General features: G+C 41.5%; 2 protein-coding genes across 7 annotated transcripts in view; one reads left to right on the top strand and one right to left on the bottom strand.

Moving 5' to 3' along the window:
- LOC143441225 (uncharacterized) lies at positions 1 to 14094 on the bottom strand. The gene is made up of 3 exons (XM_076928309.1): positions 14048 to 14094; positions 7014 to 7681; positions 1 to 5012 (listed from the first exon to the last, which is right to left on the bottom strand). The coding sequence occupies exons 1-2, from the start codon at positions 14092 to 14094 to the stop codon at positions 7150 to 7152; spliced, it is 579 nt and encodes a 192-aa protein (XP_076784424.1). The 3' UTR covers positions 1 to 5012; positions 7014 to 7149.
- Positions 7090 to 14897, top strand: part of Ppig (peptidylprolyl isomerase G) — a 25177-nt gene continuing 17369 nt past the window's right edge. For 3 of the 6 annotated variants that reach the window (XM_034494896.2, XM_076928879.1, XM_034494894.2), the window contains exon 1: positions 7090 to 7229. The gene's annotated coding sequence lies outside the window, so the exon portion shown is untranslated. Of the gene's footprint in view, positions 7230 to 7493; positions 7635 to 13303; positions 13326 to 14897 lie in introns of those variants that run through there. The other 3 variants (XM_076928878.1, XM_034494895.2, XM_076928877.1) reach the window with 2 other exon arrangements.

Here is a 14897-nt window from a genome sequence, read left to right on the forward strand (position 1 = left end):
TTATAGAAGAAAGAGTTTATTGGGATCTTACAGTTCCAGAGGGTTAGAGACCATGACCATCATTGGCAGCAGACAGACAGTCATGTCGCTGGAACAGTACCTGAAGCTTACATCTTGATATACAGACATGAAGCAGAGAGAGAATTACATGAGTGGGAATTACAGGAGCTTTTGAAACCTCAAAGCCCAACCCCAGTGCTATTCCTCTTCCAACAAGGCCACACCTCCTTCTACATAGTTCTACCAAAAGGGGAGCAGGTATTCAAATATACTTGCCTCTGGGGGCTATTCTTATTCTAATTACCACCCTGGTCTACATCTCAAAATAGGTCTTCTTATGTCTAGTGTTGGGGATTTTGTTAGATGTTTTTTGGCTTTTGGAGGGATCATTGTTGGTCCAGATAAGAAAGTTTTCTTTAAATTATGTATGTATATTTATACACTGACTGTGTGTATTAAAGGTATTTTTAGGTAAATAGCTCTGGGTAACTCCACACCCCACACGGGTTCCCTGTAGGTAACTCTGGGCAGGGAAACAGAGATGGGACTTTTAGTATTTCCGCCCCCCAAGGGATTTAGGGAGGAAGAAGAGGGGATTCTGCTATGATGAGGGTGTAGGAGATGGACCACTGGAAAGATGCAGGAGAGACAGCTGACAAGTAGGTGCAGGGAAAAAATGCCCCCAGGAGGGCTGCACAGCAAGGTCCAGGGCCACAAAGATAAAATATAGATTTAATAAGTATTAACTCAGGAATATTAGAGGGGAATGTGTGTTAGCCAAGGGGAGGTTTGGAAGTGCCCAACCATTGAGCTGTTTAAGGTATTTTAAATATAAGGATGCACGTGTGTTTCTTTTATTCATGAATCCAGAACATTTTGGCAGATGGTTAGATGCACATGGAGAGTTTAGAGCAGATAACATCCAACCTTTACATAAACTCTGGAGGTCAGGAAATAAAGATGAAACAAAAATGTATAGTAGGAAAGATATTTGTAGGAGAATGGCCTTTGGTATGTAGGAAATAGGAAAGAAAGTGGTGTGTGTGTGTGTGTGTGTGTGTGTGTGTGTGTGTGTGTGTGTGTGTTGGCTTCTGTCAGGGAGAGTCTGAGGGGAACAGTTCAGTTCTATTGAAGGAGCAGGCTACTGAGAGTTTGATCATCCTCCAGTGTGTATATAAATAACACAAATTGGACCTTTCAAAAACATTTTCTTCTTTTAATTTTTAAAATTTTTTGGAGGTTAGGTCACATGGGTGACAGTAGACATGGAAGGACTGGGAAATGAGTGGGATTGGGGCACTTGATGTAAAATTCCCAAGGAATCAATAAAAACATTGTAAAACTCTATTGGAAATTAATCATTCTCACACACTAATCATTTGTTCTATTGCTGGGCTAAATTCTCAGCCATAGAAGTGTCTATTATGTCACGTTTCCTGGCCAGATGTGAAGAAAGACATGTTCTATCCAGACAGGTCACCAACAGCAGACAGGCTACCAACAGGTCATCCTGCTCCATCCAAGTCTACCCTGGTGAACCAATGGAGTCTGTTTGTGCTCTTACAGGAGCAGGAATGATTCAAAGGTAGCTTCATCACCAAACTGTTCACCCCAGTGTGGATGACACATCACAGGAGTTCTTCACAACCTGTAGGCAGCTCCACCAAGAATCCCACCCACCCTAATCCCCAAACACCGGCCAACAGCTATCTGTTGTTTATGTAACTACTCCAGGGAGAGGCTTTGTAAGTTTTGCAACATTCTTGGGAGCTCTTGTGCCTTTGTTGTAATTTTGTGAACTCTCTACCCTGCTCAAGATAATATGTCAGTCCAGAGGAACTGACATATTATCACCCTTTCCACCCTTACCTACATCCTTTCCATCTGTCTTTTGAAATATTTTCTGAGCTTTGTGTAAGGTAGTTATTTTCTTCCATTAATGACTGAGGATTCAGCTACTATGCCTCAGTGACAGTCACTTATTCTCAGCACTTGACCAGTAATCACCACCCACTGCAAAAAATCACCCCCTTAACCAAAGTAAATGAGAACAAGAAGCTGTAGGAATAAGTGCAAGTGCTTATGGGGCTGGAGAGATGGCTCAGCAGTTAAGAGCACATACCACTCTTGCAGAGGACCCAAGTTCAGTTCCCAGCACCCAAGTCAGGCAGCTCATAACTACGCATAACTCTGGCTCCAGGTGATCTGATGCCCTCTTCTGACATCATCAGGAGTGCGTCTGTACATCAGCTGCCACTGTAGCCACACCACCACTTTAAAAAAAAATTAAAAATCTTTATTTTACGTGTGTTTTAGTTACTGTTCTACTGATCTGAAGTCACACCATGACTAAGGCAACTCTTATAAAAGAAAGCATTTAATTGGTGGTTCGCTTACAGATTCAGAGGGTTAGTCCATTATCATCGTGGTAGAGAGTATGACAGCTGGCAGGAAAGCATGGTGCTGGAACAGTAGCTGAAAGCTTTACATCCTAATCCCCAAGGAGTTGGGGTGGGGAGGTAGGGAGGGAGGGAACGAGGTAGGGGGGAGGAGAGAAGGGGGAGAAGGAACAGGGAGACGAAGACAGAGACAGACAGACAGACAGACAGACAGAGACAGAGCCTGGGCCTGGTTTGTGCTTCTGAAACCTCAAAGTCCATCTGCAGTGACACACTTCCTCCAACAAAGCTACACCTCAACTAGGGACTTAAGTGTGCAAATATATAAACCGGTGGGGCCCCTTTTCATTCAAACTCCTACAATGAGTATGGATGCTTTGCCTGAATGTCCATCTGTGCACCATGTGCATGCCTAGTACTTGCAGGAGCCAGAAGAGTGTGGTAGATCTCCTGGGACTGGAGTTAGAGCTGGTTGTGAACTGCCGTGTGGGTGTTAGAAATAAAACCCAGGTCCTCTAGAAAAGCAGCATGTGCTCTTAACACCTGAGCTATCTCTCTAACCCTATACCGCCACTTCTGATAGGCTCCATGTTGGCTCTATAGGTGTCTGCTGTCTCTCCATCGGTTATATTTGGTTGCTGTAAAGGCTCTCATCCAGGCAAACAATATCCATTCCCTGTGTGCACTCTTTCAGGAGATCAATACAAACAGCATATTCTGGTGGGTGGGGGATTCTTAGTCACCTCTAAAAGCTTGACTCTAATCACCTTACCCCTGTCTCCCACTCCGTCTTACATCCTTTTGGTAGACTGTGTTTGTATTTTGAACCCTCCATTACTTTAATCACTGAATTTGGCTTCTTGTCACGCTTTTCCCTAGGAACTACAGTTAACACCAAATCTTGCCACATTTGCTTTTGAGTGACTCAGACAGGCTCTATTAACTGTTTTCCACCCCCTCCCTTCCCTCATTCTCTCCTGGATTCTTTAGCACTTCAGGAGCTCAAAATAATCACTGGTCTAAACCATTCCGATCTGACACAGGTTCTTCTACCCCAACAGACCATGTCCCACTATGGGCTTGGCAAAAACAAACAAACAAACAAACAAATCTCATTAGCTCCAAGGTTCTTGTTGAATTATTTTTCAGCCATGACTATAGAATACCCAATTGTGAATGTAGACCAATCTGGCCTGGTGAACTGCATAGCAAACACACACATACTTTCTCTCTCTCTCTCTCTCTCTCTCTCTCTCTCTCTCTCTCTCTCTCTCTCTCTCTAGCTCAATTTCCTTAGCAATGCCTGTCCTTCCTCTATTGCCTCTCAGTCCCTGGTATTCATGGTAACCACTGCCAAGGACAACTGTCTCCACTGATTCATATGAGCCAGCCGATCAAAAACTGATTTCCCTCACGTGGCTTCAGGATATACAGCTTTTGCCTCAAGGAGGAATGAGTAGTTATGTTTCTCAGTCTTTCCTCTTTCTCAGGACTCAGACCGATTCGACCCATCCTGATGTCTCATTCCCCTGCTCAGCCAGGTTGTAAAAGGCTCTTTCGCTTCTTCTTTGAAGGTCTTTCTCAATTCAGGAAGTTCAGAGGCAGTGTGCTCTGATTCTCATAGTTTCCTCTACTCGGCTATTATTAAGGCTTCAGGCTACATGTTGAATCATGTATTTCCCCTCCCTCTGTATTGAAGGTCAGACTTCAAGTATTTATTATCTTGTCTACCTCCTTTCTGTCTGATTCACCCATGGATTCCAAGTTGGGTCCTAGAGAGGGCTCTTGAGAAGAGATATGGTTATAATGTCTTTTCCCCTGTTCTGCAAGCTGCTTCTCTGTCTCATTTTTCCCTTTTCTTGCCAAATCAGGTCTTTTCCTGTGGTCATTCCTCCTTTAAATGTGCCACTTCTTTCTGGGCAACCCCCTCACCCTCAGCTGCCTGTCATATCACCCACAGCAGAAGCTATCCCATGGCTCCATAGCTTTATTATCAGGCTCTGTATATGTTAATATCTAAGACTGCAATGTAGTTTTAAATCTATCAGCTGTTTGGAGGCATCCCTGTGCTAGTCACGGTTTCTACTGATGTGACAGACACCATTACCAAAAGCAACGCAGAGGGAAGGGATTTGTTTTATCTTACAACTCTCAAGTCATACTCTGTCAGGAAGGTGAGGCAGGGCAGGAACCTGGGGGCAGGAGCTGAAGCAGAGGCCATGGATATATGCTGAGTATCATATAGCTCTCATACAACCCAGGACCACCTTTCCGAGAGTGTCAAACAAAAACAAAAAGTATAAGAAATCTCTGACCTATAGGAAATCTGACAACTCTAGTTTTGTGTCAAATTAACAGTAACAACAACAACAAAAACCCCAACCAGCAAAAATCACATAGTCTATGGTAAACACTGTTTATCAGGGAGGCATGTCACCCTATACCACACAAGAGCCATTATGGAAGTCCCTGCATGGACGCACCGCCCTCAGATGTCTTGGCCTCAGTTGCTTGTCTAATCATCCAGAGCAGGGACCATGCAGCTGCTCCTCTCAAATGCATCTTTGGTTCTTTCAAACCCTGTTTGGGCTCCTGGAGTGTTGTGTTCCTTTCCTGGGAAGACATGAGCAAAAGTCAATTCATGTTTAGTGAGGACACTGATGACAGACCAAAGGAACAATTTCACTCAAGTCTATCTTAGTGAATCCATAAATGTACTGGGGTTTCTTCTATAAACACAGGTGATGGTTTACTTAAAGGATAACAAGTGGCTGCAAAGCAGCTTACATCAACAAACGACTCCCTCAGCCTAGGTGACAAAGTACAAAAGCTGCTTCCAGGCACCCAGCAAACAGTGTCCTCTCTCCACCAACTGTGAGCTCATCTAACATCAGAGAGGGGTCCTGAGAGTTCCATAACTTTCTTACCAATCCATGACCCCCCCCCCCACTCCCTGTGGTGGTCTCTGTGTAGCCTTGGCTGTCCTGGAACTCAACTGGGTGGACCAGACTGGCCTCAGTTTCACAGAGATCTGCTTGTCTCTGTTGGGATTAAAGGTGTACACAATCATATATCTGGCAAATTTTGGAATTTTAAAAGACATATCTGTTCCTTTATTTGTGTACATCTATGTCCATGCGTGTGAGTTTGAACATCTGTTTTCACATGTGTGCGCACTGCAGCGAGAAGAGGACACTGAGTGCCCTTGTTTATTGCTCTCTATCTAATCATTTTGAGTCAAGTTTTCTCCCTGAGTCTGGGATTTTCTCAGCTAGGCTGGAAGCCAATGAGACCCAGGACTTTCCTATCCCTACCCACTTCTCGGAGCTGGGATTACAGGCTTGTACAAAAATCCTCTCTTGTTATGTGGGTGCAGGAATCCGAACTCCGGACCTCAACATTGCAAGACAAGAGCTCTAATATGCTATCTCTCTAGCCCCTGAGTTCTTGAAACTTGCTTCTGAGTTTTGGGAGTCTCATCCTGGTTTCCCTCCCGGAGGAAATGTTTCTGTCCAGATGAAATAACTATACAACACTCTCCCTTACTTCAGTCTTCTAAATTCTATATAGATCTCTGTAGCCTCAGTCTTAGAGATCCGACTGCCTCTGCCTCCCAAGTGCTGGGATCAAAGGTGTGTGCCGCTACTGTGCAGCATCCTAGGTTTAATTTTTTACACCAGAATTCCTTGTTTGTTTGTTTGTTTGTTTGTTTGTGGTATTATGGCTTTAAAAGATCTCTCACAAAATAAGATCTTAACACTTGAATGAGCCAGATAAGAGGCATCTCTCTTCCATGTAGTTATTCTGGGTTCTGAATGCCTTCCATCACGTTATTCTAATGTCTGCCAGTTCCTTGTTGGTGGATGATTAGAATATATTTCATTGGGTAATAGATGGCAGAAAAGAAAATAAGAGGCAATGTCTTAAAGCCTAAAGCAGCATGCCACTTTGTCTCAAATTTCCTCGAAAGTTAAATCACATGGCCAAGGGCTGGCAAGATGGCTTAGCTATTAAGAGCACTTGTGGCTCCTGAAGGATGACCCATATTGGGTGTCTTATAACTGCTTTAATTCCAGTTCTGGGGGCTGGGGGGATCTGACATCCTGTCTTGACCTCTGCAAGCAGCTATACACATATAGTGCATATATACACAGGCAAAAACACAGCCATATAAAAATAGGACCAGGCGTGGTGGTGCACAACTTTAATCCCAGCATTTGGGATAAAAGGCTGAGGCAGGGCAACCTCTAAGAGTTTGAAATCAGCCTGATCTACGCAAAGAGCTCCAAGCCAGTCACGGTACACAGTAAAGACTCTGACTCAATAAAATATAAATCCTCGAGTACTGGGATTAAAGGCATGCGCTACCACGCCCCGAAAGTAGCTCATCTTTGTTACAAATCTTTGAGCGTTTGGTGAAGGTGAATATTGGAAATCCCTTGGAGGCAGACTCTCTCTCTAAATACCTTGACAGAGCATGTCAATGTTTATACAGTGATGCGCTTCATTTCGAGAGCGCTGGGCTAGTCTGACGGATACACACCGATCCAATCAACTCTCAGAAAACATTAAGCGACCTGTCAGGGATGTATTTAAAAGGCAGAAAGACCCTACAGGCTCAAGGAGAAGGTGTTGACGTCAGTCGGGGAACGCCGGGAGACGCCGTCACCCATCCTGACGTACTTCCGGCGCGACACGTTTCCCTCCACGCCTGGACTGGGCTGTGGGGGAGGGAGGCGGTTAGTGGGCTTTAGCGCCTTTCCTGCCGGCGGTAGATTTGAAGCGCTTTACAGGACCGGGCCCGGAGAAGAGAAGCCCGTGGCGGTGCAGGTGAGGGACGCGAAGGCGTCTGTCGGCGTGGTGTCATTTTCTGCGGACCTTGGGTACAAGAGCGGGAAGGGCCCAGGGCGAGGGGCGGAGCCGCGGCGACCGGCGGGGCCGAGGTAACCGTCTTTTCGTCGAGGTCTCTAGGCTGCTCGGGCTCGGAGGGGTGGGCCCGGGGCCCGCGGCGCGGCCTGTGGCACCGTGGTGGTCGGGCGGCTTGCAGCCGAGCCCCGGGGCGCAGGAAGCCGCTCTTCCTCTCCAGCCCCCGCCCTCCCCGCTCGGCGCACACCTCCTCCCTGACGCATTTTGCCGCACAAGCTGTAATATGGCGGCAGCGACGGCGGCCTCGGCTCCAGGGAGCTAGGTTCGTTTTGGATGCTTCCAAACCGTGGGACGGAGCGCTGCTGCGTGGTAGGTGGGACGTTTGGTTGGGGAAGGGGGAGGCGCAGCGTGAGGGCCTGTCAGGTTAGGGTTAGGGAGGGACGGGCGCAGAGCCAGAACCACCGGGAATAAAATCGACACGGAGCTCTCCTCCGACCTTTCCCTGTGGTAGGACAGCGGCTGTCGTGCATGCCTAAGTGACACAGGCCCTTGGTAATAAGGCTACTCCTAAAACTCAAGCGCGAAGTGTTAGCCTTAGGTCTCTAGAAGTTTTCCCATGTTCCTGAGCAACTCGAAGCGGCCTGGCCTTTGAGGAGGAGGGCTCTGTTTAGGAGAAGATGGTTTCTGAACCCCGTTCGCTTTTAGCAGAACAGTACTGATTTGTTCCGTATTTACTCTGATGTCGAACAAAGTCAGCCTTAGCCGGCAACGATGTCTAATTGTTTTGGGAAGCCTTATGAAAGCACCACCTTGTGCACTCAGTTTGATTTCTTAGCATGGGTACATTCCTTGCACCACAAGACTCTTTTTTGTTTGTTTGTTTGTTTGTTTGTTTTTGGTCACCAGTACACTTAAGAAGTAATAGAATGTTTTGAAAATTTGGAGGTTCCGTATTAACTTTCAGAAGCTAAATCCAGAAAGGATAAGGTACATATTTATGTTCGCGTCACTCCTGTTGTATAAAGAATATGATGACTAGTAATTGCTATTTTGTAACAGATACTGGGCAGTTCGAGTAAACGTTTTCTATAAGTTTTTAAAGATTGTCATAAAGTCCAGGAACTGCACAGATACTTAGAATGGCTGCTTCTTTATTTTTATTATTTTTAACAAACCTAAAAGTGAAACTCCTGATCTGGTGTTAGAATGTCTATACTCCCAGGCTGAAGAGAAAGGGTCACCAATCAAGGCCAGCCTGAACAACGTGATGAGACAAACAAAAACACCTTCTTAGGAACCCCACTCTTTAATTTTAATAATGTGGAGTGTAATTAGTCATGTAAGAGTTTACATTCTCTGTTTAAAAGAAGCTAATTGCTTAACAGTTTCTTTAAGCTTCATTGAATTGATTGGATTGTCCTACTTGCTCCCTAAGTAGGTTGGGGTATGTGTGTATTTTTCACAAAAATTATATTTGAATTTCTATAGGCCAGAATTTGGACCTTGAGATTTGCAGGCAGTACTTAAAATATTCAGAGAAGACTGCTATAATTGGACCTTTGTGTTTTACTGATAGGGAAAATTTTCTGCTTTGTTTTAGTAGTTGGTGTTGTCAGGGCAAGTACTCTACCACTGAGCTGTATTCCTACCCCTTGTTCTCCACTTGTGTTTGTGTGTGGATTCAAGACCTCACAATGTGAGGCAAGGCTAGATCACTGGACCACAAACTAATCCCTAAATTCTCAGAATACCTGTTAAGTGTTGTGTTTCCACCAGCTCAGTTTGTGTATACCACCAGTAGTTTGTGTATATCAAAAACATTAAAGAAAGAGGTTCTATTTGGAAGAGCATAGGTGTCTTCCTGACAACTCAAAATGTTGGCTTATTTTACTTAATTCATCAGCAGTGTATACATTTGTAAATGTATGCAAATGTTTCTAATTAGTTAATTTTTATTTCTTACTTGATCCATGTGCATACTTAAAGAGTGAGCTGATGAAGCAGAGTTTGAATTTTTTTCGTTTTCGAGACAGGGTTTCTCTGTATAGCCCTGGCTGTCCTGGAACTCACTCTGTAGACCAGGCTGGCCTCAAACTCAGAAATCTGCCTGCCTCAGCCTCCTAAGTGCTGGGATTAAAGGCATACACCACCACCGCCCGGCTCGAGTTTGAATGTTAAAATGCTTCCCTAGCAGGTAATTTTTTTTAAGGAGGGATACATTTTTGCCCAGTTTTGGAGGTCTCACTCCGTGGTTGGACTGTTCCTTTGGATCCTGTGACAAGGCATTACATGGTGGGGAGCACACAATAGAGCAAAATATCTTCTTGTGGAGTCCAGGAAGCAGAGGACGGAGGGAGGGGGCTGTCCCAATACTACCTTCAAGGACTCCAGTGAGTCAACTTCATTCCATTAGTCCCCATCTCCTAAAAGATCCACCATCTCCCAGTAGTGCCAAAGATTGGCAACCAAACCTTTACCATACTGCCTTTGGGGGACAATTAATATCTAAACTTCAAGAAAGTATCTTCTAGACCTGACAGGGAAGATGAATACAAAACAAATCTCAAGACTTGCTTAAAATGACAAACATCAATTGACATGCCAGTATGGACTGGAAAAATTTCAGAAGACCCTAACCCTAGATGAAGAGTTATTGTCAGTTGATGACTGCTGAGAATGGGAAGATTTTTAAGTTCTCTTTAGAGATGAGACCCTGGTAGGTTATCCAATCCTAAGTAATCCTAAAACACATGCACATATGTATAACATTAAATGGGCCCAGTAGGGTGTGTGTGTGTGTGTGTGTGTGTGTGTGTGTGTGTGTGTGTAAAACAGAGGTCATGAATTTAAGAGGACTTTTGGGAGGATACAGGAGAGGGGGTGTTAGAAGCAATTTAAATATAATAATACTCATATGGAATTCTCAAATTTTTTAAATTAATTTTTTAAAGATCCAAATGTAGCAGAGGTTCCCTTCTCTTTGTATTTAAAACTTAGTCTCCTTTGGGAGTAATAGTAGAAGTAATATAGAAGGTTGAAAAGTGACTCAGCAGGTAAAAACACTTACCATTAAGTCTGAGAATCTGAATTCTCTCCCTGGAAGCCACATAGTAGAATGAGAAAATCAATTCTTCTAAGTTGTTCTCTGACCTACACACATGTGCATTACATATGCCCCTCCACTAAAAAAAATAAATGTAAAAAAATTTCAAGGTAATGTGGAAAATACAAAATAATGATACTTGTATTATTAGATATTAATGTTTCTGAAATCTGCTTAACAGTGTAGCATTAATCAACAGAATATTGGTTTTATGCTTATATGCACATATTTTTCTTTTTTAGAATTTTATGTGTGCATTGAGTGTTTTACCTACATGTATATATGTATAGCTCATGTGTACCTGGTGTCCTGGGAGGTCAGAAGAGTAAGTATGTCAGATTCCCTGGGACTGGAGTTACGGATGATTGTGAACCACTGTGTGGGTTCTGGGAATTGAACCTCAGCAAGAGGTACAAGTGACCTTAATGGCTGAGTCAACTCACCAGTCCGTGTATATATTTTCACAAATACCTTAATCTATATATACTGTAGATGAGTAAAACAATCTTTTCTAAAGATACTACAGTTAAAAAATTGTTCAAGTTTTTAGTGAAACATTTAGTAAACAAATTTTAAATTTGACTTTAAAAACATGAAACATGGATATGTTGATATCCAGAGTTTTTTTTTTTTTTTCCAGGAATGACATTTTGTTTTTATGTATCATACCATATTTAACATTTCTCTTTTTAGATTGTCAAAGAATGAAGATAGTCGTTTGAGTATACCATTTAAAATGTAATGTTTTATGCAATTAAGGGCTTATAGAACATGTTGGAATTCCTTTATTGGTAATAAGGAATATTTGTACTTCCTCAATCAATTATATTATTTTTGAAAGTAAAATAACTAAAAAGAGATAATAGGGGCTGGAGAGATGGCTTAGAGGTTAAGAGCACTGACTCTTCCAGAGGTCCTGAGTACAATTCCCAGCAACCACATGTTGTTTCACAACCATCTGTAATGGGATTTGATGCCCTCTTTTGGTATGTAAGTGTATATACAGATAGAGCACTCATATACATAAAATAAATCCTTTTTAAAAAAAGAAATATATTTTTTGTTTATGAAGTGCCATAATTCAAAAAGGCAAAGTACATATAAAAAAGGTGATTTAAAGATCCAATATAGCTTTAGTTAATTTAACTTACTTGAGTCCTATACAAAAACTGTTATTTGTCAATAAACCTATCAGATCAGATGCTGGATATGCTATTATACTCCTTTAATCTAGCAGAGGTTTGTGAATCTCTTTGTTCTAGGCCAGCCCAATTTCCAGGATAGCCAGGACTACATAAAAAGCCCTGTCTCAAAACAGCAACAACAAATACTAAATTTTTAAAAATAAGCCTATCTGATAAGAACATGTTAACTTACTTTCAGGAGAGTCAATATTAACAGTACCTCACGTGAAAAATACAGTAGAAGGGAGAAAACAGCACAGGTTGTAATAGGAAACACAAGTTCTATCTGGGTATTTTGGTACACACTTGTCACCCCAGCAGTTAGGAGGTGGATGCGAGAGGATTGGGAGTTTATAATTTTCACCCACAGAGGTGAATAAATTCACCTGGAGAATATAAATTCAGCCTGGAGAGACAAGTTTCTAGAGTACTATGGCTGAACTGACTCTTACTGGACACATAGCCACAGGAATTGGAAAGAGCAAAGAAGGAAAGTGTTGGCTGTCATCCTAAATCATTTTATGAGACTGACGAGCTACCTACTTCGCTAAGGAGGCACTTTTTTTTTTTTTTTCATGTTATGTGAGCACACTCTTGCTGTTTTCAGACACACCAGAAGAGGGCATCAGATCCCCATTACAGATTGTTGTAATGTGTAATCACATTGTGAGCCACCATGTGATTGCTGGGAATTGAACTCAGGACCTCTGGAAGAGCAATCAGTGCTCTTAAGCACTGAGCAATCTCTCCAGCCCCCATCCTAGTCATTTTAAAGATCTACTTTCTATTCCTTTAAGTGTTGAGACTCAGTGTATTGCTGACTCTACTCTTTAGTGTGATAAAGACACTATATTACTACCTAATTACAAATATTCCATATACTAATTAGCTGCCTGTATATTTACCCTTTCCTCCTGTCATCTTAAAGATCCATTAGGGTGAATATGGAAATCATTTTACATATGAAACTGCAAAATAAATTTGTGATCTCTCACTGATGTTTCTGAAACATTTGAAGAAGTTTAGCATTTTATGTTTATAAATATTATTGCTGTTTATTGTTAACATGTAAAGTGATTAGTAAACATTTTAAACAAGATTCTAATCATTCATAGAAAGTAGAATGAAATACAAATAGTAAAAGTTATAGTTAAGATTTAGTTGTTAGGGCTTTTTGTGTGTTGGGGGGGCTTATTAGCTTTATTTCTTATTTTAAAAGTATTTTCATGCCAAACATCATGATGTACTCTTGTAATCATAGTACTTAGGAGCTGGAAGCAGGAGGATGGAAAGTTGAAGTTTAGCCCAAGCTACATTGAGGGACCCTGTCTCAAAAAAAGTAGTTCTAATGTGAAGAAAACAATTCAGTATCACTCATTTCTGAGGAAGTCAAATGGGTAAATTGAGTTTATAACATCAAGTAGATGATAATGGTTACAGTTTATAAGCAATAATGGAAACAAGGTCAAACTAGAGTGTGCATTCCATCATGATAATGGGAGCAGCATATGCTGGTCACTGTACAAAATGGGGCACTGCGCCAGATATAATTATTTCTCAAAAAATTCAAATCTGGGTTTTATGATATTAGCTATTAACTCATTCAGGCTAAATGAATTTGTGGCAAACAAATATCCACAGATAATTAATCCCAAAAGATTTGATTATATTCTGAGACAACTGGTGACTAACTTTTTTCCCTCCTGAAATGAGTCTTGCTACATAGCCCAGGTTTGTTTTAGAAGATGACTCTCTGGAATTCTGGGAATACAGGTTTGTATGGCCTTTTTCTTGAAAAATTTATGGACTTAATTTTTCTTTGAATTAAATTTTCTATATCTTAGTAATGTAGTCTTGGTAATCCTGTTTTTCTTGGAAAAGATGAGAAATTGATTAGATGTTTATCTTATGGTTTCGGATTTTAGATATTATTCAGTAATATTTAAGAGTCATAAATGAAGAGAAAATGTGTTCTGTTTATAACTAGCAATTATTAAGTCTCTAGTAATAATTTGTAATAGTATCTTAGCAATTTTACTTATTTAAAAAATTATTTTTCGTGTGGGGGTGTTTTGCCTGCATGTATGTGTGTTCATGTGTATGCAGTGTCTATAAAGGTTACAAAAGGACATTAGATACCCTGGAACTGGAGTTACAGGTAGCTGTGAGAGATCATTGGGTCCTGGGACTCAGACTTTGGTTTTCTTGAAGAGCAGCTAATTGTTCTTAACTGCTGTACCACCTTGCTGGTCCCATTTAGTAACTTTAGAGATGTAGTATATAAGTCATCTTTTGTGTCACCATTGTTCATTAGTTTTTGTTTGTTTGTTTGTTTTGAGACAGGGTCTCTGTTAATGTAGCTCTGCCTCCTGCAACTCTCTGTAGATAGACTAGGGTAGCCTCTAAATCCACATGGTTTTGTTTCTTAAGTGTGGGAATTAAAGGTATGGGCATGGTAGTTTTTGTTTTGTTTTAAGATAGAATATCACTGTTACCCTGACTTTAGTTCCCCAGTGTTTGGGCTAAAGATGTGCACCACCATGTCTATCCTTCAGTTATTTTCTGTTAACGATGTAAATCTATAATTGTCTCAGATTTTCAGCTAAGCTATGCAAGGGTAGAACACAAGTACCATATGTGAGGCCAGCACCCCCCCCCCCCAAAAAAAAAAAAAAACAGAGAGAAAAAAAAGACAAAACAAAAGGAAGACTCGGAGTGAAGAATATAGACCTTTCAGGGTGTTTCTTACCTGTGTAATATATTACAGGCTGTTTGCTAAGGCACCTTTGTAATTTAGGTGTGATAGTTTAAGTAAAAGCACGTGTATTTCAGTCTCTTCTGAGCAGATGAAATGGTTATTGTTGTAGTCCGGTTGGCTGTTATTTAATACTGGCCGGTTTTGCTTTATCAGCTCTTTACCTTACTGTATCAGTATTCTATCAAGTGTGATAATTAGACATTATAAATCCTTAAAATAAGTGATTTACAAAAAGAATGTCAAATAAAAGGTACCTGCTATGTAAATAAAGCTACCTACATGTATTTCACACATTACTGTGTGCCTGTCATAGTCATAAACTGCTAGTTGCTCATGACCAGAAGTAACCTCATGTAAAATTGAATATGCTTTTGATCAGAATTCTATCTACCTTATAGTAGTATCATTAAAATACTCACCTTACATGTCAGGTGTAGTAATATACACATGTCATCCCAGCATTCAGGAGTCTGAGGCAGGAGGATTGCCACAAATTGTAGGCCATCCTAGGCTACGTAGTGAGTACAAAGTTAGCCAGAGATACATAGTGAGATTTTGCCTCAGAAACAAAACCTCTTCCTTTTCTT

Source organism: Arvicanthis niloticus, chromosome 2 (genome assembly GCF_011762505.2).
Source record: "Arvicanthis niloticus isolate mArvNil1 chromosome 2, mArvNil1.pat.X, whole genome shotgun sequence".
Lineage (NCBI taxonomy): Eukaryota > Metazoa > Chordata > Mammalia > Rodentia > Muridae > Arvicanthis > Arvicanthis niloticus.

Bases quoted from the DNA above. Each gene is read 5' to 3' on its own strand.
- LOC143441225 (XM_076928309.1), bottom strand. From the start codon at position 14,094: ATGGTGGTGCACATCTTTAGCCCAAACACTGGGGAACTAAAGTCAGG. The intron at 7,682-14,047 runs GTAACAGTGATA...CTAACCTGACAG, and splicing joins ACTGGGGAACTAAAGTCAGG to GCCCTCACGCTGCGCCTCCC.